The 22,976-nt window shown below is 36.4% G+C and overlaps 1 protein-coding gene across 1 annotated transcript; it reads right to left on the reverse strand.

The window, feature by feature from the left end:
- Nucleotides 1–17,365: 17,365 nt before the first annotated feature.
- On the reverse strand, nt 17,366–22,116 carry LOC115952250 (ankyrin repeat-containing protein ITN1). The gene is made up of 4 exons (XM_031069339.1): nt 21,817–22,116; nt 20,933–21,487; nt 19,847–20,256; nt 17,366–18,604 (listed from the first exon to the last, which is right to left on the reverse strand). Exons 1-4 carry the CDS (start codon nt 21,836–21,838, stop codon nt 17,780–17,782), a joined length of 1,812 nt encoding a protein of 603 aa, XP_030925199.1. The 5' UTR covers nt 21,839–22,116; the 3' UTR covers nt 17,366–17,779.
- Nucleotides 22,117–22,976: the final 860 nt, after the last annotated feature.

Raw genomic sequence — 22,976 nt, forward strand, 5'->3', positions numbered from 1 at the left:
GTCTTGCCTTGGGATTGTGGATGTTCAAGATCACATGAGGGAATACACATTCCATAATGTGAGGCAACCATAATCCACTCTGGTCATTCCGTAAGGGAATACACATTCCACAATCCACTCTACTGGCTATTTACTACCAAACAAGAAAATACACGGAATTTCTTAGATAATTAAGGCAACGCTCGAGAATCCTCAAAAATGTTATGAGATGACCCAAATCAAATGCCTTGATGCAAATCAAATGGTCCAATATTAAGGCATTGAAGTTCTCCATGGTTTGTTCAGATGGTGATTGAATCATTGCTATTCAAGAGAGCAATAATTGGTGCAATTGCTGTTCAAGAGTGTAGGGAATTAACCCGAAATTCCCAACCTCTGAGAAACAAAAATAGAGAAAACACACGTCAAAGAAAAACAATCACGTGCACAAGTCAATATTTATGTGGTTCGGCACTTTACCTATGTTCACGGAGTTGCAAGGATTTCACTATTATCAAGGAAAAATACAAGTGCGGCAGTACAGTGTTTCAGTCTCTCAAAAACGACAACAACAACAAAACCCTAATCACCAAAAACAGTTTCTATATACTACGCATAGGATTCACAATAGGCAACAAAATAGGCCAAAAAATTTTCACATGAGCACTCGGGCTTGGGCCTGTCGGCCCTAGCCTTCGCTCTATGGACTAAGCCTAAAAAAATCTCCTATCAAAAATCACGTAACATTATTTGGGTCGGGTTTGATCGTCAACCAGATCAAACATAACTAGGCTCCACAAAACCCAACAAAGAGAGCATTGTCCACCCCACACTTGTGGTTTGGTTTGAGTTTTCCATTATCTCCCGTCAATTTTCTTCTAAAGTATTGAAATTAACCGCACACAAAAACCAAGAAGTGATTTTATGAATAAAACATGAGAAGATTAAGCATAAAAGAAGCTATCAGGAATGCATGAAAAGAAATGAGAATTATGACAAATTGTAACTTTGCATCATACCATTTTTTCAAGGATAAAATTCAATTTAGTTTCTTGATTTTAACTTTAATTGTCAAAGTAATCCTTAAGTTTTAATATTTGTCCATTTAGTCCATGCTCAATACTCACTTTATCAGAACTTGTCGAACATCCACACAATGCACCGTAAAATATAATATAATTATTTATAAGAATATAATGTAAAATTTATAGGTTAAATAGTGCATGTGTTATAAAAAGTTTTTTTTTTTTTTTTTTTTTAATTTAATAAACTTTATGTAATGTGTAGGGATCAAGGCCAAAAATAGTATATTGGGTCTTGGGCCTTATTCGAGAATATTAATAAGTCCGAGAAGGAGCAAGTAGCTGTTCAAACGTTCCCAATTAAAGTCTTAAAGATAGGGAACAAGTGAGAGGTTATTCAAGGATGATATGTTGAATATAGTTCACAACATATACTCCGTCTGTCAGCTTAATCCCCCAGAAAGCTCCAATAAAAGAGACATACTTCATGAACATACGAAAAGGAAGGAAACTCAAAAATATCTAAGGGAAAGCTGCCACCACCGCATTAAATGCACTGCAGCTACTTTTCTGGCCGCATTTATGTGGTCTGAACAGTATTACCTTAGCTACTACAACTCACAAAAAATCAGAGAGGGTGTCTGATGGGATAGGAACTCAAGTAAGGGTCCGGATGATCAACAGGTGGAGGGTGAAGATAATCCAAAGGAGGATATATAAGGTGAAAGACTCTTCATGGAAGAGGGGTGGTAAAAAAAAAGAGAAAGAGAACATTATAATAATCCAAATTGTTTCTATATTCAACTGTGATCATTATATATAATTACGGTCTCCTCGGACTGAAAGTCGACTGATATCAATACCTCTTGTTTGTGCTTGATTATCATTTAAGCTCTATATTAGCCATTGTTCAAATCATTAGGGCCTAGTTCTTTGACCCACTTTCTATAAATTTATTGTATTGGACTCATTGGGCCGAGATTCCATATACTTTGGATTTAGGTCACAAATCGAGACCCTACAATTGGCGCTGTTTGTGGGAAGAACTTGTGCGATAGAGAAAGCAATGATCAACTATGGCAAATCCAGGCTCACATCAGGAGGAATCCATAGCATCTCAACGTGAAAATCCTTTCGCTAGCCTTAAGCGTAGGGGAGACCAGGAGGGCAGCGTGCACGTTACGCACACGAGCAAAAGCCATTCTCAAGTTGGGAGCCACGTCTCTAAAGAACAACACAATAAAGCCATGCAAAGAGAAATCGACCAGTTGAAGAAGAAATTACGCCATGCACAATGAAAACGAACTCCCACCTCGTCTGATTCCTCTTCCGATAATGAGAAAGATAGTGGTTATCGACGTTGATCAAGGACTCCTCCTAGCGAATCCTTCTCATATGAAGAGGAGAATCGTAGTGAACGCCGACGCAAAAGCCCCATACACAGAGGACTAGGAAATGATGTGATGAGCAAAGCTTTGAACCAGATTGCCAAGTCGCCATTCACTAATAGGATTGAAAGGGTAGCTCCTCCTCGGCGTTTCCACTAGCCAACATTCACCATCTACAATGGGCGAATAGACCCGGTGGAGCATGTGAGTCATTTCAATCAAAGAATGGCTATTTATTCCAAAGACGAAACCTTGATGTGTAAGGTGTTCCCATCCAGCTTAGGACCCGTAACGATGAGATGGTTTGATGGCTTGAGGACAGGTTCAATAAATTCCTTCAAGGAACTCACTCAAGCGTTCGGCTCCCGCTTTATCACATGTACCAAGGTCCCTCAGCCCTTAAACTCTCTATTGTCTTTGTCCATGCGAGAATGGGAGACCTTGAAAACATATTCGGACCGATATTGGGAGATATAGAATAAGATAGAGGGTGACTTTGAGGATGTCGCCGTCAGTACCTTCAAGAGTGGCCTTCCAGTCGAGCATGGTTTAAGGAAGTCCCTGACAGGAAAACCAGTCACCAACTTGCGCCAGCTTATGGACCGTATTGACAAGTATAAAAAGGTTGAGGAAGATCAACAACTGGGTAAAGGAAAGGTTAAGATTATCCCTCAAGAGAGAAGGGATTTTAGGTCAGACCGATTCAATAACAACCGGCCCGAAAATATTTTGCTGGGCAATCAGGGTCTACCAACACCCAGACCATTAATGTAGTATTCTGAGAACCGGTGCATCAGGTTCTAGAGAAGATTAAAAACGAGCCATTCTTCAAATGGCCGAATAAGATGGCTGGAAACCCCTCAAGGTGCAACCAGAGCCTTTATTGCCAATATCATCAGGACTAGGGACACACTACAGAAGACTACAAGAATTTGTGGGACCATTTGGACCAACTGGTCCGAGAAGGGAAATTGAAGCAACTGCTGCACCATGAAGGGATTCTTCTTTAAGACCTCTTCTGGGAACGATCAAAGTCATCTTCGTTGCCTCCGGTAGGATCGGTTCCTGTCCCTCCAGAGTGATGTCCGTGGCTCGGTTACTGACAGAAGATAGCAATTCGAAACCAAAAAGAGCCAGACTAGAGGCCCCACTAGTCCTGGGTTTCTTGGCTGATGATAAGATCGAAACCATCCAACCTCATGATGATGCTTTAGTGGTCACACTCAGGATAGGGGGTTACGATATGAAAAGAGTGTTGGTAAATCAAGGAAGCGTTGTCAAGGTAATGTACCCCAACTTATATAAGGGGCTGAATTTGAAACCCGAGAACCTAACAGCGTATGATTCCCCACTAGTAAGATTCAAGGGGAAGACATTTGCTCCATGAGGTTAGATTAGATTGCCCATACAAACTGGTTCGGATGTGGTGGAAGTGGACTTCATCGTGGTGGATGCTTATTTACCTTATACGACTATTATGGCCAGGCCTTGGCTTCATGCTTTAGAAGCCATTTCTTTTACCCTTCACTAGAAGGTAAAGTATCTGTTGAATGGTCAAGTTAAAGAGATTGTAGGGAATCAATCCATAGCTAGGCAGTGCATGGTGGCTGCCATCTTGCATAGGCCTAGTGCAGAGTCCTTGGCCTCTGCTGAAACGAACTCATAGTAATCAAGAACTCCAATGCTATCCAAAAATGAAATAACCCAGGAAGTGAAATGCGAAGATCTGGAAAAGGTTGCAGTTGGTAGTGATCCGGAGAAGTTCTTTCAGGTCGGCTCCTAGCTTCCTCCCCAAGAGAGACAAAAGCTAATCGAATTCCTGAGAAAAAATGTAAATGTATTTGCGTGGGACGCTTATGAAACCGGGGGTGAACCCAAGTTTCATTTGTCACCATTTGAATGTCAATCCATCTATTACCCCCAAAAAACAACCCCCTCGGTGCTCGTCCAGAGAACATTTTGATGCTGTCAAAGACGAGGTGACAAAGATTAAACAGGCGGGGGCTGTCAAAGAGGTTTTCTATCCTGAATGGCTAGCCAATACTGTGGTAGTAAGGAAAAAGAGCGAAAAATGGCGAGTGTGTGTAGATTTTACAGATTTAAATAGGGCTTGTTCGAAAGATTCCTTTCCTATGCCTCTGATAGACCAATTGGTAGATGCTACTGTAGGCCATCCTCGGATGAGTTTTTTAGATGCCTTTCAAGGATACCATCAAATACTGCTAGTGCTAGAAGACCGGGAAAAAATAGCTTTTGTTACTCCCACTAGAAACTACCACTACAAGGTAATGCCTTTTGGCTTGAAAAATGCAGGATCCACCTATCAAAGGATGATGATAAAGATGTTTGAACCTCAGTTAGGCAAGAATATTGAAGTCTATATAGACAACATGGTAGTGAAGAGCAAAGTGGTGTCCGAGCATGTGGGATACCTCGAAAGCATTTTTTAAATATTGAGAAGACACAAGTTGCGCCTTAATGCCTCCAAATGTTCTTTTGGTATGGGATCAGGAAAATTCTTGCGCTACATGGTAACCCACTGGGGGATTGAAGTTAATCCCGAACAGGTTAAGGCGATAAACGAATTACAACCACCTCGGAATCCCAAAGAAGTTCAGAAATTAACCGAAATGACTGCTGCTTTAAACCGATTTATTTCTCGATCCACAGATAGGTGCAGACCTTTCTTCCTATTGATGAATAAATAGAAATGATTTGAATGGACTGAAGAATGTGCTTTGGCATTTCAGCAGCTTAAACAATATCTATCTTGGCCGCCTATTATGTCCAGTCCTAAGACAAACGAAGTCTTGTTTTCTTATATCGCAGTGGCCCCCCATGCTGTGAGTTTGGTATTGATACGAGTCGATAATGGAGTACAACGGCTAGTCGATTATGTGAGCAAATCACTGCATGAGGCCGAAATTTGCTATCTACCGTTGGAGAAGGCTATCCTGGCAGTGGTGCATGGTACAAGAAAGCTTCTCCATTATTTTCAAGCACATACAGTCGTCATCCTAACTCAACTTCCACTCAATGTCATACTTCGAAGTGTTGATTACACGAGGAGGATTGCAAGGTGGGGCACAGTTCTAAGGGCTTTTGACATCAAATATATGCCCCGTACCTTCGTCAAGGGTTAGGTACTGGCAGACCTCGTGGCCAAGTTCACTAAACCCCTATTGGAAGAAATATCAACAACACAGAACATGGATGGAAATCGGTTGGCACAGTATCCCTGCAAGAACCTTCATACTGGAAGGTATATGTTGATGGTGCGACAAGCCAAATGGGCTCTGGAGTGGGGCTAGTTCTGATCTCACCCGAGAAGCTCACTATAGAAAGTTACTAAGATTGGGCTTCTTGGCCTCGAATAATGAAGCTGAATACGAAGCCTTGCTTGAGGGGATGTCCATGGTTCAAAGAATGGGAGGAAATACGGTAAAAATGTTCTCAGATTTGAGGCTGATCGTCGGCCAGGTGAAGGGCGAGCTAGAAGCAAGAGATGAAAGGATGTAAGGATATTTAAGTCAAGTTAGACATCTGCAATCAGGATTTGAATCCTTCATTCTTCTGCACGTCCCCAGGAGTAGAAACACACACGCTGAATCCCTAGCCACGCTGGCAACCTCCTCGACGCAGAGTCTACCTCGGGTTATCCTTATAGAAGACTTGTGTAAACCCATGGAGGTCAAGGGACCAACGGTTCATGTCCACCAAATCAGAGTAGGACCCAGTTGGATGGATTCTATAGTACTATATCTGAGAGAAGACATCTTGCCAGAAGACAAATCAGAGGCTGAAAAGATAAGGAGAAAAACGCCTCGTTTCTAGTTATCTGAAGACCAAAAATTGTACAAGCGCTCTTTCTCTAGGCCATACTTACTCTGTGTTCACCCCAAAGCAACAATGCTACTCCTTGAAGAACTGTATGAAGGAATTTATGGAAGCCACACACGACGCAGATCTTTATCTCATAGAGTCATCACTAAGGGTTATTGGTGGCCAAATATGCAGAAAGAAGCACGAGAGTGTGTGAGGAAATGTGATTAGTGTCAGAGATTTGCACCAAACATACATCAGCCAGGAGGAGTTCTGAACCCCCTGTCTAGCCCCTGGCCTTTTGCCCAATAGGGTTTAGATATAGTTGGCCCTTTCCCCAAAACAACATGGAATAAGAGGTATTTGCTGGTCGACACTGACTATTTTACTAAATGGGTTGAAGCTGAACCATTAGCAAATATCAGAGATGTGGATGCTAAAAAATTCATTTGGAAAAACATTGTTACCCGATTCGGGGCCCCTCATTCCCTCATCTCGGATAATGGTCTTCAGTTTGACAGTAAGTCATTCAGGAGATACTGCTGTGAATTGAGAATTACGAACAGATATTCTACTCCAGCTTATCCTCAGGGAAATAGGCAAGCCGAGGCTATTAATAAGGTCATAGTTAGTGGACTCAAGAAAAGATTAGATGATGCGAAGGGAAAATGGGTGGAAGAATTGCCACATATCTTGTGGACATATCGAACCACGCCCCGTAGGTCAACAAGAGAGACCCCCCTTTTCGATGACTTATGGAGTTGAGGTTATTATTCCCTTAGTGACAAGCTTCCCAACACTAAAAACTAGCTCATTCAGTCCAAGTAGTAACAATAACTTGCTAGAAAGGAGCTCGGATCTCATTGAAGAAAGAAGAGAAAGTGCGATGGTCCAATTGGCGTACTACCAACATAAACTCAAGCAAGGTTATGATGCCAAGGTAAAGTTAAGGCCACTAGTACCTGGTGATTTGGTATTGAAGAAAGTTCTGGGAACTGCAAAGAACCCAACATGGGGAAAGCTAGGACCCAATTAGGAAGGACCATACCGCTCACCTTTGTGGCTGGTATAGGGGCCTATTTCCTTGAAGACTTAAATGAATGTGTAATACCGCACACTTGGAATGCAAACAACCTGAAAAGGTATTATTATTAATGAAATTTTCTTTTATCAAATAATTCTCTTGTTGTGCAAAAGCATTGTGTTCTATGTTACTCATTCAAATATTAAACAGAACCTAAGTCCTACAACTTATGTCCTGTATGGCTCCTCGGATCACAGGTTTAGGGGAAATTAATTATTTTTGACATTTGTTCAAGTATTAAACAGAACTTAAGTCTTGCATGGCTTCTCGGACCACAGACTTAAGGGAAATTAATTATTTTTGACAACTGTTCAAATATTAAACAAATCTTAAGATATGTTAGGTCTCTCGGACCACATGTTGAGGTGAAATTAATACTCAAAGGTATGTAAATAAGTGTTTAAATAGAACCTAAAGCCAAAACAAATCCTAGGCAAATTTAAACTTATATTTATGAGCAATATATAGATTGTCTACCTCTTTTATATTCTTTCACATGATATAAGTCTATGAATATCAATCTTCATTACCTAAGATTCAATTCACAATATACACACTTAATTCACAACTTTACTCTTGACACATAATCAGATTATTAAGCAGCGTATTATTGTTGGCCTTAATTGAAGGCACAGTCACATCAATTCAATGCTATGTATAAAATTAATAAAATTCAAATTACATGAGGCAAAAGAACAAAGGATGAAATGAAGAACATTCTCATTAAGTGATAAAGAAAACACATTGAACACATTGACATAATGTCATTAAAAAAAATAAAAATAAAAACTACTACAAAAAGGGATCCTAAGGGCTAAGGTTTAGCAGGTCTTCCTTCTGGCTTGGTTGAGTAGTAGGAGCATCCTTGGCCTTGGCGTCATCTTCTTGAGTCTCGACCTCTGCTTCCTTTGCCTTAGCTGCATTTTTGGCCTTAGCAGAGGGCTTTTTCCCCTTGTCTTTGCCCTTGCCTTTCTCCCCTTCAACCCTCTGGCCTTGGTCACCAGCCTAGCTAGATTTCTTTGAAATTTCAGGAAAAGGGGGGCATCTAGGATGGCCAATGGCTGCTCGGAAGATTTTGGGGCAGGGGTAGGAAGAGAGGAGTCAGCCGGGACCTCACGGATCTCTAGATGATAGTAGAAATTTTCAGGCAGCCTCCAAACAAAGTCGGCAGGGACTTTTGCAATAGTCAGGGCCTTATCCCATGTCATGTTTCAATAGTCCCTGCACACTTCTACAAGCTTCTTGGCAAGCCTTACTTGCATCTCCTCCACACCAAGCTGATATGCAGCCTTCTTCTCAGCCTTGGCTACTTCCCTGGCCAGTTGAGCTTCTTCCTTAGCCTTCTGCAACTCAGCCTTAAAATCTATAACTAATTGCTTTTGTGTGGCCAGATCTATTTCGGTCAAGTGCAGTTTTTAGCGCTGATTCTCAGCTTTTCAGCCATTTTCAAGCCAGCCTCAGCACTTGAATGAGCTTGGTTCGCCACTTTGAGTTTCTCGGACAGCTTTATTTGCTCCTGCCTAGCAACCCCCAACGATTTCTCAACATCGGCACGAGTAAGGGCCTCAGCATTAGCCTGTTTATGAGCGTCATGGTACCTCTCTTCAGCCACAAAAACTTGTTGAGTAATCTGCCCAAAGACCACAAAAATAATATGAGTTAAAAACTAAAATACAATTTAACATCTAGGTTTATAAATGGATAAATTGTTTACCATAACAAGGTCTCTCTTCAAGGACATAAAGAGGTCAGTCTGTGAAAAGCACCTGTAAGCCTCCATATCCTTAGATAGGAGTAGAGGTTGCTCCAGGGCTTCAGCTATGTATCCAGCTCGACCCTTTTGAAACTCCTGAACCGAGGCATTCCAAGGAATGGGAGCCCCATCCACTTCTAGCCGAGGACTCCATGTGCGTGGTGTTATATGCACATTAGCCCTGTTTTGTTCTTCTCGGCTTTCCACAGACTGGGATCTCCTATCCCGAGCATCTGGGATCACCTTCTGCTGCTTCGTCTCCTTCCGAGGACCCACTTTGCCTTCTTCAAGCGTCTCGAGGGGCCTTTTCTTCTTTAGATCAGGATTAGGCTTTAGACCGAGATCAATGGGAATTTGTAGAGGAGGAGGGGGAAGATTTGAGGGAACTTGGGACTTAAGGGCTACCTTCGATGTTGACTCCTTGCCCCTGGAAGCCAAGAGCTCCCTTAAAATCTTATTGCCCTTGTTTAACTCCATACTATCTTCCTCTTTGTCGGAGTAGTTGTTTGGGTGGGCGATTACAAGAATAGGAGTGCGAACGTCGAAATTTCTGTCTGACTCACCCTCGGTGTTCGAGATGTTGATTAAAGGAACCATCAGATTATTTTCTTCTTCAAAATGGAATTTGTATATCTCCTCCTCAAATGATAAACGAGATGAGGCAATCTCCTCTTTAGGAACTGCTGCTACTTTAGGAAGATTTTGTGGAAGCGGTAGTGCAACTGGTGGAAGGTTTGGTGGAATTGGCAAGGCAACTAGAGGAAGATCCCTTCGAGCCAAAAATCCTGGCTTGGAGACGTCAATTTAAGCCATCCTTGAACTTCGGGCCTTTATTGCTCGACCTACGTCTTGGAAGATGTGGGACAGAGGCTCATAATCCAAGATTAGGTGAGCGGCTCGCAATTGTCCGTCCTCGCTCACAAAAATCTCTGACCTCAGAAGGTAATTGAGAGCCTGAACGTTAGTAAAACTGAGCTTTGGTGCAACGTGATTTTTATATGCAAAAACATCCGAGAAGAAGATCATGGTTAAATCACCAAAAAAGAATATTTTTCAACAAAAGAAGATGAAGTGTCAAGTAAAAAGAGTAAAACTAAAAAGGCTAAGTTCCCTTCCAAAGGGACTAATCCTAAAGGTACCACACCTGAATCTCCTACCTGAGTTGGACAATGAAGACCGTCGTTCCACTCCCCTGAGACAATCAGGTAGTCATCCTTCATACCCTTATTGGACTTGGGGAGACAAGATATCAACCTGACGACCTCGGACCGGGATTTGGGGTAGTATCCCTCATCTGCGAGCTTGTGGCACTTGTACATGTGAACCACATCGTGCCACATGAGCCCTAAGCCCAATTGCTCTTTCAGGACGTTTACGCAGCCTAAGACCCTAAATAGGTTAAGGGCGCATTGCTAAGGGGTCAATCTATGGTTAATCAAATAGTCCCTAGTTATCCTACTCGTGGAAAGTGTCATTCCTCCCTCTATGAAAGCAGTCATGAGAATGACGACTTGACCCACATTCCTATTAGTAAGTACTCGGTTTGGGGGAAAGTATTCTAAAACCACCCCTTGTGGGATCCGGTACTTAGCTCCAAAATCCTCCATATCGGCTGGTGTGTCTACTAAGTGCTTGAACCTACCCATCTAGATAAACTGGGAGGCTGAGGAGAAAGGCCGAGGCAAAAGAGGACAATATAAAGAAATAAAGACTTACGGGAATTTGTATGTTAATCTCTGAAACTTTCAGAGATTTTTCGAAAACTTCTTACAGGAATAGCTATGAAGACTCAAGAGTTTAGTGCATTTTGTGAAAACGGGGCGCTAGAATTCTCTGAAGTTCTTAAAGATTTCTGAAGAAAAGAGGAAAAGGGGTTCCCTCAAGGCTTTATATAGAGGGAGAAAATGAGTGAGAGTACTCCCGCTCAAAATATTAGGAGAAATGTCAGCCATTGGATTGGCGTTTCACTGTTGTATGTGAGGGACATAAATCCGCCTGGAGTAATTAATGACGCCTCGTGGACTACGAAGCATCAGTGAAAATTATGAGGCATGTAAAACCGCATTCTCACACGTGTAAATCAAAAAATCAATTGATCTTATCTCTTAAAAGTCAAAACCCCACTTTTTCTCCTTGGATAGGAGGGAAAAAAATCAGAATTTCGATGGGCTATTGTAAGGATTAGGACCCAAAATAGTATATTGGGCCTTAGGCCTTATCTGAGGACATTGATAAGTCCGAAAAGGAGCAAGTAGCTGTTCAAACGTTCCCAATTAAAGTCTCAAATATGGGGAACAAGTGAGAGGTTATCCGAAGGGGAAATCCTCCTCAGATATAATGAATATAGTTCATAACATGTACTCCGTCTGTCAGCCTAATCCCCTAGAAAGCTCCAATAAAAGAGACATTCTTAATGAACATACGAGAAGAAAGAAAACCCAAAAATATCTAAGGGAAAGCTGCTACCACCACATTAAATGTACTGCAGCTACTTTTCTGGCCACATTTATGTGGAAAAGACCTCTGAATAGTACTACCTTGGCTACTACAACTCACAGAAAACTAGAGAGGATGTCTGATGGGACAGGTACTTAAGTAAGGGTTCGGATGATCAACAGGTGGAGGGTGAAGATGATCCAAAGTAGGATATATAAGGTGAAAGACTCTTCATGGAAGAGGGGTGGTAAAAAAGAGAGAAAGAGAACACTGTAATAATCCAAATTGTTTTTGTAGTCAACTGTGATCATTATATATAATTACGGTCTCCTCAGACTGAAAGTCTACTGATATCAATACCTCTTATTTGTGCCTGATTATCGTTTAAACTCAATACTAGCTGTTGTTCAAATCATTAGGGCCTAGTTCTTTGACCCACTCTCTATAAATTTATTGTACTGGACTCATTGGGCTGAGATTCCATATACTTTGGATTTGGGCCACAAATCGAGATCCTAAATAATGAAATATATAATATATTTTGCATTCAATAACAATATATATATATATGAAGAACATAATTTAATAAAAAGATTTAAATTACATAATTGTAATATTGTTTTATATAAAGAGAAGATGTAATTAATTTTTTTTTTAAATATATCATAATCAGTTGAGTAATTTGAACACATCCAAGAATATTAAAAAAATATATATATACATCCTTTTTTCATGGAACACATGTAACATATTACATTAAGTTTATTAAGCATTTTTTTTTCTAAATATAATTATAATGCCTATATTATTGAAACTTGAATTTTAAGGTAATCTTGTGGATATTTATCCTTAATATTTCTTTTCTAGGACTCATATAAATTTCTAGTGCCTATTTTGTTTGTATTTTTTAGCCCAAAATTAAAGAGTTTGGCCCAAATAGAATAAAATTTCATACTTTTTTCAACCCAAAATTAAGGGGAAAAAAATGAAAAATTGAGTCTTAAACTAAAAAGGTATCCTACAAAAATGAATCAATTTTGAGGCCCAAATTGAACAAATTGGACAAGAGGTAACTCCAAAATGCAGACAAGAAGTTTTAAACCCAAGATCTCATGGATATCATAGTTCCTTAGGAAATAGGAACCAGTTAGCCAAATCTATTAACAAATGAAACTGTTTAAACTTTTTTTAAAATAATTTTTATAATAGAAGTCAGCAAAACATAAGGTCTTAATAATAGTGCATCTCATGAATATGTTAAGTTAAAATTTTAATTAAGAAAATATTTTTTTTTGAACAACATCATTTTCTAACATATTTGGAGACAATGATCAAATTAACTCATTTTAATAAAGTGAGTGATTAAATTGACAAAAACTAAACTTTAGAAAACTAATTTGTTAATTGAAATAAAAATTGGACTAGATTTAATTTTAGTCCCTTTTTTTTTTATGTGTACAATTGGACCGAATCATCCAATTCAAACAACCAGCAAGAGTTTCATCAAACTAGTTTAATATGTATTAAAATTTTAATGAGCATTTTAAGTAATCTCAAGAAATACTTTTTAACCAAAATTTACATGAAACCCGCAACTTGAAAGTAAAAACTATAGCACTAACGTGTATTAAAAAAAAAAAAAAAAACTACTCTAAAATCTTTATTTTTCTTAAGTTTATGTCTAAAAATTTAGTTCACAAAACAAAAAAAAAAACAAAAAAAAATCAAGAATATCAATTATTTATGAGTAAATAAAATTTCATCGTGAAGGTTAAAACTTGACATATAAAATCGACATTGTAACAAAATTTCCGCCATAAACATTTTTTTTCCTTTGTGTAGTTGTGGTAGTCTCGAAAAAATCCCTAGGACTATGCTTGGTTGTAAGGAAGGGAAGAGAAAGGAAAGAAAGAGAAAAGAAGGAAATGGAAAAGAAAATATATATCTGAATATAAAAGAGAAAATAAAAATAAAAATAAATATATAACAATTTCATCATTTTAAATTGTAAATTAATAAGGATGTAAAAGTAATTTCAACAAAATTCAAATTTTTTTTAAGGGTATAAGAGTATTTTTGGTATTGGAAAAATGATAGTTCTCACTTCTCACCAAAAAAAAAGAAAATCCTTCTTATTCCCCTTTTTTTTCCTCTTTTTCATTTTAACCAAATGGGAGAAATCCTTTCATTTCTCTTCTCTTTCTTCCATTTCCCTGTAACCAAACGTAGCCTTAAATCCCCATGACCCAATTTTCTCCGCGTGAGTTTGGCCTACTAAAACAAAATCACAACAAAACAAAAGACCACTGAATTCTTTTTTCTTTTCTCACGCCCCAAGATTTCAAACACACGTTAGCCGCCCCCACGTTTTTAGTGACGTGCCATTCTTGAAATCTCAAAGTGGGGTTTCTATAATTGTATTGAAGTGTGGTCGGAGCTGCTCAACATGGAAGATATTTTTATTTTCTTTGAGAATCTGGAAGACTGCTGTATTTGATTTTAAACAACAGACAGTTGTTTTTTTTTTTTTTTCTTTTTTTCTTTTTTTTTGGGATGACAGGGCAGTGTTTAGACGTTGAAAAGTGACCTTGTATAATGTTGTAATAAATATATTAAAAATCGTGAGACTCGTATGATTTGACCAAATACTCTATAAATGACAGGTGATGGGACTCTCTTTCTTTTTCCTTCGTGTTTTTTTTTTTTTTTTTTTTAAATTTTCTCCCTTTTAGAAACTCACTCCTATTATTAATTTTATGGATTCAGTTAATGTGTGCTTTTAATATTAAGCTATCTATTAAACTATTAATTTTTGTATAGCTTATTAACTTAGACACACATTAAATTATTCATTTTTTGAAGTATTTTTAAAAATAATTAATTATTATGTACCCTTAAGACACACATTAAAAAAATCCTAATTTTATTGTACATATCAAATCAATAATCACTTATGTTATAAAAACATACCTATCAAATATACGATTTTTTTTTTTTTTTTTTAACTTTTGAAAAAATGTTATTAGAAATATAGTATTAAATATAATTTTTTTTAATATTATAAGTACTTTAAACATGTGTTTTCATAAATTTTTTAAATTACAGTTTTTATATAATTTTGAAAACGGTTGTTTACAATCACATACCAAACAAGTATATTTTTTCTTATTTTCAAAAATTTGTATGAAAGACTATATGTTGGATTAAGGGAATTGAAGCATGAACATCCAACTATGCATTGTGACTTGTGAGCATCACTAGTGAGAACTCATTGACTTGAAGGAAACGCTAGATGCAGACGTTGGCTTTTCATCTGTATTGAAACGCCACTGAAGTCTAAATACAATCCACTTTTGAGCTTTAGATCTAATGTTTATTAGACTTTTTTTTTTTTTTTTTTTTTTAATTTGCATTATGTAATTGAATATCACTCAACAGTGAATACTACTCATTTGATATGTGATTTTAAATTGGAAAAAATTTGATTACAAATTTGGTTGTAATATAAGATTACAACTTAAAAAAAAAAAATTAACATTGCTACATATTTTGAAAAACGGTTAGATTTCATATTCTTTACGCTCTTAATATACCTGCCAAATTTTGTGCTAATTAGATTTTATTTACTATATGATCTATAAATTTATGTTTTATGCATAATTTTAAACTACAAAAAATTTTAATTTAAGCAATTGATTGATGACATAGTTATTGATCTCGAATTTTTTGAAAATTTTACTAGCACAAAGGATATAAAAAGAAAATGTAATCTAATGGTGGATTTGTCAAAATTCACATCTAATAAAAAGATACTGAGTGAAATTATAGTTTTAGGCTATAATTAAATTTATAACCAAACTTTATCCTTTTAAATTTAAACAATAGTAAGAGTTTAGCCATTGAAAACTATGACAAATAAAGTATGTTTGGTTAGGGTATTTGATTAAGAACATCCATAGCAATGCTCTTAAAATAGCTTTTTAGTTATTTTATAGCTCCAAACAAACAAAAACACCACACATCAATGTTGCTAAACTTAAAATATTTTACAAACTTAATATTTTACAAATATTAAATTATTTTCTCTTTCTTCTCTCATTATTAAATTAGTTTTTTTCTCTCTCTCTCAATTCTGACCATGTCTAATGTTTATTATATTTATTTTATTTATTTTTTTATATTATTATAATGTATTATTTATTAAAATAAAACTTTAATATTAAATATATTGTAAAATGAGATATTAAAATAAATAAAGTAAATTTTTATGTTGTTAAGGGTCCGGTTAATGTGTGCCCTTAGGGCACATGTTAAGTTTTCTATTTTTGGAAATATTTTCTCGAGAATTAAAAAGTTATCATTACTTTTTCAATTTTCAAAATTCTTTTTTCAAAAAATAAAAATTAATATGTACCCTAGAGACACACAATAGTAAAATCCTATTTCGAAAACATTTCAAAATAAACTTCTAGTTTTTGACTAACAATGTAAGTGGCATCGTGCATTATATAAATATATTGAAAATTGTGTAACCCATATGATTTGACCAAACACTTTGAATGATTGCTAATGAGACTCTCCTTTTCTTCATTTCACATTCTTTTTTTCTTTTTCTTTGTCTCTCTTTTTAGAAACTCACGACTATTAATAATTTTATTATACATATCAAATTAGTCATCACCTAACAAAAACTCTTACACATGTCAAACACACCATTTTAAAAATCTTACTATAAATGCTCTAAAGAGAGTCATAGTTCTCAATTTAATTTAAAAACACCATATTTTTAAAACACATCAAAATAAGAGATTATTTGGTACATTATTTTAAATATATATTTTTAATTTTTAAACAATATTACACATATATTTAACATTTTTTCACTTAAATATGTTTTAAAAAAATTAAAAACTATTATTTAAGACGCTAAACTTTTAGTTTTTGACTAACAATATAAGTGGCATCGTGCTTTGTGTAAATATATTGAAAATCGTGTAACCTATATCATTTGACCAAACGCTCTATGAATGATTGCTAATGGGACCCTCTATCACTTTATTTCACTTCTGTTTTTTTCTTTTTCTTTCCCCCTCCTTTTAGATACTCACGACAATTAATAATTTTACTATGCATATCCTTCAGTCATCCCTTAAATAAACCAAAAAAAATAAAAATTCATTCACATATTTAACACATAATTTTTTTTTTTTTTTTACTTTTAAAAGTATGTTACTAAAAATATGATATTAAACATATTTTTTATATTATGAGTATTTTAAATATATATTTTCACAACATATTTTGAATCATAATTTTTACATCATTTTAAAAACTATTATTTGCAATCACATACCAAGCGGGTATTTTTTTTTTTTTATATAAAATATGTATGAAAGACTGTATCTGTTGGATTAAGGAGATTGAAGCATGAACATCCAACTGTGCATTGAGAGCAGCGCCAGTGAGAACTCATTGACTTGAAGTCTAAGACTCTAAGGGTCCGTTTGGATACAGCTGAAAATTGAAATTGAAAATTGAAAAACACTGTAGCAAAATAATTTTTAAATGTGTGAATAGTATCGTGGGACCCATTTTTAATGAAAAAGTGGCTGAAAAGTGTATTTTGTAGGACCTATGAACAGTGCATAAAAGCACTGTTCACACAAGAAAAGTCAAAAAGTTACGCTTGACAAAAAAAAAAAAAAAAAAAATTCTGAAACGTAAACGTGCGTCTGGCAAGCGCAAAACGCGCTTCCCAAACGCACTCTAAATGCAATCCGCTTTTGAGCTTCAGACATTTTAAATTTGCATACCGTATTTGAATATCACTCAACACTCACCAGTGAATAGACATGTACATTTGCAAGTCAAAAAAAAAAAAAAAAAAACAGACAGAATGGATTCACAATCAAAAATTGGATCTACAAATACACAAATTAAATCACTATATGTACTCCATTTGGAGACCGTATCACCTGTAATGATACTTAATGAATTATCAATACGTACATAAATGCAATAACCACATGAGATTCCTAGCCTTTGAAGATTCATGATCAATGACCAGTTTTGCCCCAATATTTTATATTCATCCTCCAAACACCAAAAAGAATTCCTCCACTTCCAAGAAAGGCATCCATTTGCACTATTCTTATCCATGGATGTAGTATCTACAGCACAAACTACCATCTTTTCTGTTCTCTTGACATGCAAAAAATCAGACTAGGCAGCAGTGGCCACCTTAAGGCCAGGATGAAAATAAAAAATTTTGGGGTATTCAAATCCATGATTAACATCAAATGGCATAAATTGGGTTCAGTTCTGTATCAGAATCCAAGTGATTCCATAAGCTAGTCCCACTTTTTGACATCTTCTCTTTCTTCCTCACTTTGCGAACTTGTTTCGACTTAACCACGCAATATGTCATGGTTCCAAGAACTCCTGCCATGGTGACTCCTCCTATAACTGTAATAAGCACTGCAGCCCACTTGTTATGCCGACCAACCACTATATATGCTGAAGAGATAAATGCAACCGTAGTGCATACAGAGGCCAACCACATTAGCTTATTGATCACCTCAACAACCCGCCTCTCAGACTTCATCTCCCCTCTGACAATTGTGATTTGTACCAGCACAACAGCCAATGACGTAAAGAGTGCAATGGCATTAAAGATGAAGAAGATCTTGAATGGTGTACTGCTCGCCATCACAGCATTCCCACTATCTGTGTCACCACCAGGAACTGTGAAAATCGCTGCGAATGCAACAGTGGCAAATAGCACGGCAACCACTGTGACTGAGTTGGTGGCATTGTTGATTCCAGCTATGTGGAGCTTACGGAGCTCCTTGGCTATCCCATTCACATTTCTGTTCGTTTTGCGGGTTTGTTCAAGCTGCGTGTGTACATCTTTTTTTATTTCTGTCACTGTTATCCTAAGCTCATCTCGTGGCTGGTTAAGTTCATTTGCTCTAACGGCACCATAACGAGCCAAGCAGTCCTTAATTTCTGAGGATTCTTCTGAGAGGGGCATTCCATCAGCTATGTCAAAGGCTGTTTTATGGTCTCGTGTTAGTGCATTCACATTAGTGTCGGGAAGCAATAACAGCTCATTCACTATCTGCAGAAATAATAAGTGTCACAATTGTTGCATTTTAACTGACTTTAAAAATTGTGATTACGTGTTCCTAACTACCAGTATGGTAATGATTTCTCGTCCAAACATGACAACTATTGTGCTATATCTATGTAAATAATAAAATCCAAAAAAGAAGAAGAAGAAATCGAATAGAAAACAAAAAATCAATGTACTCTATGGCTTGTTATGAATGTTCGATAAATCATATTTTACCAGCCATATTATATATGAGAAAATAAATCCAAATCCATTTCCTAGCTGGTATAGAGTTTGCTTCTGAACCAAACTAAAAATGGTAATATGCACTAAAGCGAAATCATACAAAAGACAGTATTTTGCATTTTTGATCATTTCCAAGAACCTGTAAAAGCATGTTATGCTATCCTTTGAAGCAGTTCCCAACCAATTTCCAGACATCCATTAATCAAAAATAAAAATAAAATCTAAGTTGGGACTTGGGACACGAGAGAGAGAGAAGAAAAGGTTCTCTAAATATTGAAGCAATTTTTCAAATATAACAAAATTTATTAAAAGAACATTACGTAGGAACATGTGTATAAGATGTGGATAGCCAGCACAAGTTAACTCTAGCTGAAATATCTAATAACCTTCACAAGATGTTGTTGCATAACTGAGGGTTGAAATCAAGCAAGGCCGAACCAAATGGTACTTGGCTCATAACATAATGGGTTAGGAATATCATTTGTCAGGGGAAAGAATGAAAAGATCTCCCGTAGCCTAAACTTGAGTAATTATAGTATTATCTCATGTCATCTTATTTACCATATTTGCCATTGAGTTTTAGTTTTCAACTTTTGAAAAACCAAAATCCTGTTTTCATTTTCCATCATCCACATCCAAAATTTTGAGTTTTTGAGTCATGAAAACAGTCATCCAAAACCTAACCAAACAGTTTGTCATTCGTGGGACCCACTCGATTTGGATGATGGATCATGAAAACTGAGTGATATCACTCAGTTTTCATGATATCCAAACAAGCTATATCTCAATACTTGGACCAAACTTTGCTCAAACTAGGCTCAAATAAGCTTGAAGGGTGATTCTTTAAAGGAACAATAAGAAGGTATTAGGCTATCTCAGCTTCATTTGCAACCTTTCTCATAATGCTGAAAAGCATGAAATTAAGGGAAATAATTATAATTGTAGTCAACAGCAGAAAATATCTATACATGAACATAAGAATTTAGCAATAACAATGAATACCTCTGCCCGCTTTTTCCTGGTGGCTACATGTAATGCCGTATTGCCAAACTTGTCTGGGAGCATGACAATAGCTGCATCTGCCTCAAGAAGCAACCTCACCACTTCACAGCTAACCCCTTTTACAGCCATATGCAGAGCAGTCTGCCCTTTCTTATCGGTCCTTCGAGCTAATTGTGGATCTTTGTCAAGCAATGCTTTTACAATATCTTCATGCCCTTGCCGGGAAGCTAAATGTAACGCGTTCTTTCCATTGGATCTAGATATCTCCAGCAAGCTAGGATCTTTTGATAGCAATTCTTTAACTACTGCTGTATGCCCTCTTGTGGCAGCAGTTATAAGAGGGGTTGCATTTGATTGGCCAACTGTTTTGCTTAGCCCTGGGTCATGATCTAATAGCACCTGGACAATGGCTGCATAGAGATAGTTAACGATTGAGGATGGCCCAGAACTATGATGTATTTACAGTGCACATATTGAAAACAGAAACATGAAGGCAAACAATTAGACAGCGTAAACTTAAGGTTGCACATACTGAAAGATAAGCGGACAAACACTTCATAAGAAAAGCATATCTGTTTCTGAAACCATGTTGAAAACAGCACTACCCTTAAATATTAGAAGACTTATTTTAATAAATGCTTTGAGCAGACCGTAAAATTAAACAGAATGTTATTAGAATGGACTTTGAACTCCTTCCAATTTTTATTAGTAAGTTACACATGTACTTAGTGAGTTTTGAACCCACAACCTCACCCTCCACCTATTCTTATGTCATTTGAGCTAGAGCTCATTGGCTTTCAATAGCTCATTATTTCTTTTTTCTTCTTGCCTTAGAATGTCTCAACAATATCCTTCAATTTCTATCATATACGTTACAGAATTAGTCTCTTGTGGGCATGAAGAACAAATTGCTCCTCTCGTTCAACTTACACATTAGAGGCATGTTATGGACCTGTGGTCATCAATTTTAACTATCACATCATTTGATTCATAGCCTATAAAAGAGAACAAGATTAAACAAACCAACTAAACTATGATACAAATGATTAGACTGCACCACAAAATCAAAATTCTAAAAAGGGTTACCTTCATGACCTTGTCTTGCAGCAATGTGCAAAGGATCAAACCCGGACCTATTCTTAAACGAAATTGCCTCCTTAGTGGTATACTGCAACAACTCCTTAACAACATCAAGATGACCCTTCTCGGCTGCAGTGAACAACGCGGTCTCGCCCAATTCATTCACCTCATTCACAATGGCTGCCCTTATATCAAGCACCTCAGCATCAAAATCCGCCCCGCTTATTGTCCCAACCAACTGTGCATCAATTTCACCCAAAATTTGCTTCACAGCTTCCAAATCCCCACGCTGCACAGCCAAGTGGAGCTCAGTGTCATTGTGGCGACCCGTCACCTGCTTCACATACTTCTTCTTATCTATCTTCTTGCCCGAATTCGACATAACCAAAGACTTGCTAGAATTCGAAACCAGCAGAGCCTTGCCGGAATTGGATAGCACCATAGTCGGTGTCCTTGGAGTTGGAGGTTCAGAGATATGGTTGGCATTCCGGTCCAGGCCTAAGCCCAAGCCCAAGCCCAAGCCCGGACTCTTCTCCATATACCTCTCGTCTCCTTCACAACCTACCATTTACTTAACACATCAAATCGATCAAACATACTAAACATACAAAATCTCGCTACATTTTTCCAAAAAAAAATTTGTGGGTTTGATTCAAAGAAACCAAAATATTCAGAAATTAACGCAAACTATAAATCAAACTATGCTATTTCTATAGACGCCATTATGACACGGTTACACAAACAAATTCTAAAAAATTATAACATGAAAAGGCCAGTACGACACCTTAAATAAAGTGTATGTAATTCTTAGCTTTTCATTTAAGAAACACATAAAACTCAGTTTTCATTTGCTTTATATCAAAAGATAATGCAAGGAAAAGGAAAATTACCTTCTTCAGGTACAGACTCCATACGGAGATGGGACAATGGAGCTCTATTGATTCATAATTGAGAGAAACTATTTTTTTTTTTTTTTTGTTGATAATAATAAAAAAAAAAAATTCTAAGAGGTTAGGAGGAGGCAGTGATCTAAGGAAATGGAAATGTCAACGGCGCCGGAGATAGCATAATGACCACCGGACCACCCGGGGTCGGGCGCGAATCACACAACAGGGAGCTTTTATTGCGACTTGGGACTTGGGAGGTGGTTGGGTTTGTTGGTTGGTTGTTTGTTTGTATTTGCCATGTCAGCATAATAATGAAAAAAATAAGTCAAAAGTTATATTTTACATCCTTTTATGTTGGACAGTTTTTAGAAGCGTCTTGCTTTAAGGTGGGGATTGAAACTATCTTTTATATGTATTTTTAGTTTCAATGACTTGTTTAAATCATAATGATAATAATATATATGGATAGTTTTATAATGAGTTGGAAAAGATAAATTTTAGTCTGATTGAAGTCAAACTTTATCTTTCTAAAATTTGATCAATTATCATTTTCACATACAATTAGTCCCTCCTATATTTTGTTAAAAAAGTTTTTGTTAAGGACTAATTGTGATAGCTAATGTGAAATCACATGACTAAAGTAATAAAAACAAAACTAATAAAACTAAAATGACAATTGACCAAAAAATTTTTTTTCAAGAAAATTTCAACCTATAGTGTCTGTTTTTAATGAATGCTCTTTATCATTAGCTAAGATATCAATCTTTTTAATATAAACGAGAATTGAATTCTAAATCTCTTATTCAACCACCAGAGAATTTACCAAGCTAACTAGAGCACAATTGACCAAATGTAATTTTCTTAACTATAAAAAATTAAATTACAAATTTACTTAATTATGGATATTCTTATATTTAAGATAAAGTAAATATCCTTATATTTAAGATGAAATAAACATTTGGAAAAAGAAAAACATTATCATTAAAAGATATAAAAAAAAGAGGTTTAAATTGTGTAATTTACTTAACTATGGAAAATTTAAATTACAAATTTACTTTAACAATGGATATCCTTATATTTAAGATAAAGTAAACATTTGGGGAAAAAAAAAAATCATTATCAATAGTAAAAGATAAAAATGAGGTACACTTTCAAATCTAACG

Source organism: Quercus lobata, chromosome 7 (genome assembly GCF_001633185.2).
Source record: "Quercus lobata isolate SW786 chromosome 7, ValleyOak3.0 Primary Assembly, whole genome shotgun sequence".
NCBI classification, from domain to species: Eukaryota; Viridiplantae; Streptophyta; class Magnoliopsida; order Fagales; family Fagaceae; genus Quercus; species Quercus lobata.